The sequence below is a fragment of the Monopterus albus genome, unplaced genomic scaffold, assembly GCF_001952655.1.
Source record: "Monopterus albus unplaced genomic scaffold, M_albus_1.0 scaffold249.1, whole genome shotgun sequence".
Classification (NCBI taxonomy): domain Eukaryota; kingdom Metazoa; phylum Chordata; class Actinopteri; order Synbranchiformes; family Synbranchidae; genus Monopterus; species Monopterus albus.
This window is the reverse complement of record NW_018128129.1, coordinates 257536-260183: the sequence shown is the minus strand read 5'-3', so window position 1 is coordinate 260183 and position 2648 is coordinate 257536. Positions and strand designations below refer to the sequence as shown.

Below are 2648 nucleotides of genomic sequence, written 5' to 3'. Positions count from 1 at the left end.
AGCTAAACATGTCATCACTGGTCACATTGGGTAGGGGTCCAGAGAAAACTACGGAGTCCGACATTGTTTTAGCGAAGTTACACATCGACTCAACTCAACGTCATAGTCCAATGTTGCACTGCTGTGTAAAGACAATAAGGAAAAGAGGGAATTCTGTGCTAATTAAAGGAATTACACCAAGGAGTCCACCATACTATTGGTGAGGGTTGATTGAAGACATTATTTGCATATGTAATATTGCCTACAGAGTTAGAATCATACAGAAGTGTAACACCTAACATCTTGTGTGCTGTAATCTGCATGATGGCAAATTTCAAATTGTAGAGAAAATATAATGTGATCAAACTAAAGACAGGTCCTCTCCATTTCCAGTGGCTGAATATGATATATAGTAATGTCAAATAAATACCATTCACATGATGAATATCGAGGGCAAATCTGCAGTCAAAGGGCACTGACGGCTAAAAAGATGAAGCATTTTTTTTATTTGACCTAGTAGTCTATTCAGAGAGCACAGGCTCTGGTGCATTTAACCACTGAGTCATCCTAATAATCACTGTACTCTGGATACACACATGGCTTTGAAAACAAGATCTGCTGATGAGTTTTGCTGTGTTCACTTCTTGCTTCCCTGCTGTTTGCTACTTATAACCTCAGAGCTGAACAGTACTAGTCGAAATTAAGGATTCAAATGAGTTTTCTGCTCATGTTATCTAATTATAACTACCACTGCAATCTCTCCTCTGCAGCAAATGAGTTGACATAATGAGATAAACTCTCCTTCTTAATCAAACCAGGCTTCACACTGTGATATGTATCAACCTCTAGCTTGTCTACATCAGATAGAATAAAGACATGGATTTGTCATTGCTGAACCTCAAGTCTGATTTGATTTGCATGTGTGTATCAGACCGTCAGGACCTGGAGGAGCCTTCCAAGGTGGACCAGCTACAGGAGCCACTCCTGGAAGCTTTGAAGATCTACGTGAGGAAGCGCCGGCCCAGCAAACCACACATGTTCCCCAAAACCCTGATGAAGATCACAGACCTACGCAGCATCAGTGCTAAAGGTGGAAAGGATGTATTGCCTTACATTCCCCATTCACGCTTTCGGGCCCAATCGGCCCGACAGCATGGTCCGTAACAGGCCAGTGTCCTCCATCCTAGATACAGTATGGGCGTTGTCCAGTATAGCTGTAGTGTCCTCCAATCCTGAAGACTCTCTAAAATCTAGTTTTAATCTTTTTTGTCTGGCAACAGTCTGCACATTGTACAGTGTACTGGGTTTTATGAACAACATTAGCAAGTAGCTATGTCTGGAAGATTTTAAACATCTAAATAAAAACAAATCAAATAGAAAAATATTTATTTGCATTTTCTTTTGATGTATATTCACTTTTTTAGAATTACCAATTAATCAAGGTTTTAATCTTTGGTTTTACTTTGTCTTTTCTATTTGGTGTCATTTAAAGCTTCTCAGTCTAGCTTTTGAAGTGCTCTATATAAATGAAATTATTGTTGTAAAGTAAACAGAGTACCCACAAGTGTTTTACTATTATTTTACAGATGTCTAATCAAATAAATGCCTTTGATTTTACTCAGTAGTGTGTAAAACCATTGATGAAACCTGCCTCATTTTGCCTTAAAGACCACTAATAACAAAAACCCACCAATTTTCCAAGGTCAGGAATGAACTCGCACTGCAATTTTATTTTTAATTTTCTGTCTTCATCGTTGTCTTGCAGGAGCAGAGCGGGTTATCTCTCTGAAGATGGAGATCCCAGGTTCCATGCCGCCACTCATTCAGGAGATGCTGGAAAACTCGGAGGGCCAAGACGGCCAGACCAGTAGCAGCGGCACTTCAGCAAAGGAAACGGCCAGCAGCAAAGGCAGCCCCAGTGAGGATGCCACCGCTCTGGAATCACTGGAACCTTTGGATACAGAGGAGGCTACAGCCACGCCACCCAGCGATAAGCCCTAAGAGGCTCCCATTGGGGGCCTCTGATACTTTGACATTTCTTTGCACAAAAAAGAAGAACTGGGCAAGGTGCTGAACCCTCTACCCCAACTCACCAACACTTGGTATTATGTTTCCCATTCCCCTAAAATTCCCTCCTTAAAAAGAAAAGGCCTCAAAGGACCAGTGCTTTGTGTATAATTCTGAATTGCGCTCTTATTTGGCATGGTGGCTCTGGGATTGTGACAGGAAGGGCCTGGCCCTCACACAACACCAGAGATGATACTCCTCAGGTCTCCTGGGTAACTCCTTATCTGCATGATTCCTCATCTCTCGTATTGTTGGCATACTGTATGTACATTGTACATACCATTGTATGGTTACGTCTCTGTTTCCATGATGAATTTTGTGGTGCTTTTTTCATTGTCTTAAACATTATCTTTGAGGCGATACATCAAGGTTTAAAGCGGGACTAATTGTAAGTCCTTCAAAAAGTTATCTAGAATGTTATTGCATATAGACATTATGGAGGTCTAATATTTTATATTTGTTCCTATATTTAAAACTGCTTTCGTATTTTAGAACACTTAATGGGTCATGTCTCTACCTGAATGAGTGTACACCCATACCGCCAGAATGCAAGGCTTCTCTCCCTATCAACAGCCGAGTCTGTTTGGCTGTTTCCTCAATGG

General features: G+C 41.0%; 1 protein-coding gene across 3 annotated transcripts in view; it reads left to right on the top strand.

Moving 5' to 3' along the window:
• LOC109972155 (retinoic acid receptor beta) overlaps nt 1–2267 on the top strand; it is a 67960-nt gene extending 65693 nt beyond the window's left edge. For all 3 annotated transcript variants that reach the window (XM_020620835.1, XM_020620834.1, XM_020620833.1), the window contains 2 exons: nt 911–1069; nt 1745–2267. In XM_020620835.1, the coding sequence (XP_020476491.1) occupies nt 911–1069; nt 1745–1980 (395 nt within the window). In that variant the 3' untranslated portion in view covers nt 1981–2267. The remainder of the gene's footprint in view (nt 1–910; nt 1070–1744) is intronic.
• Nucleotides 2268–2648: the final 381 nt, after the last annotated feature.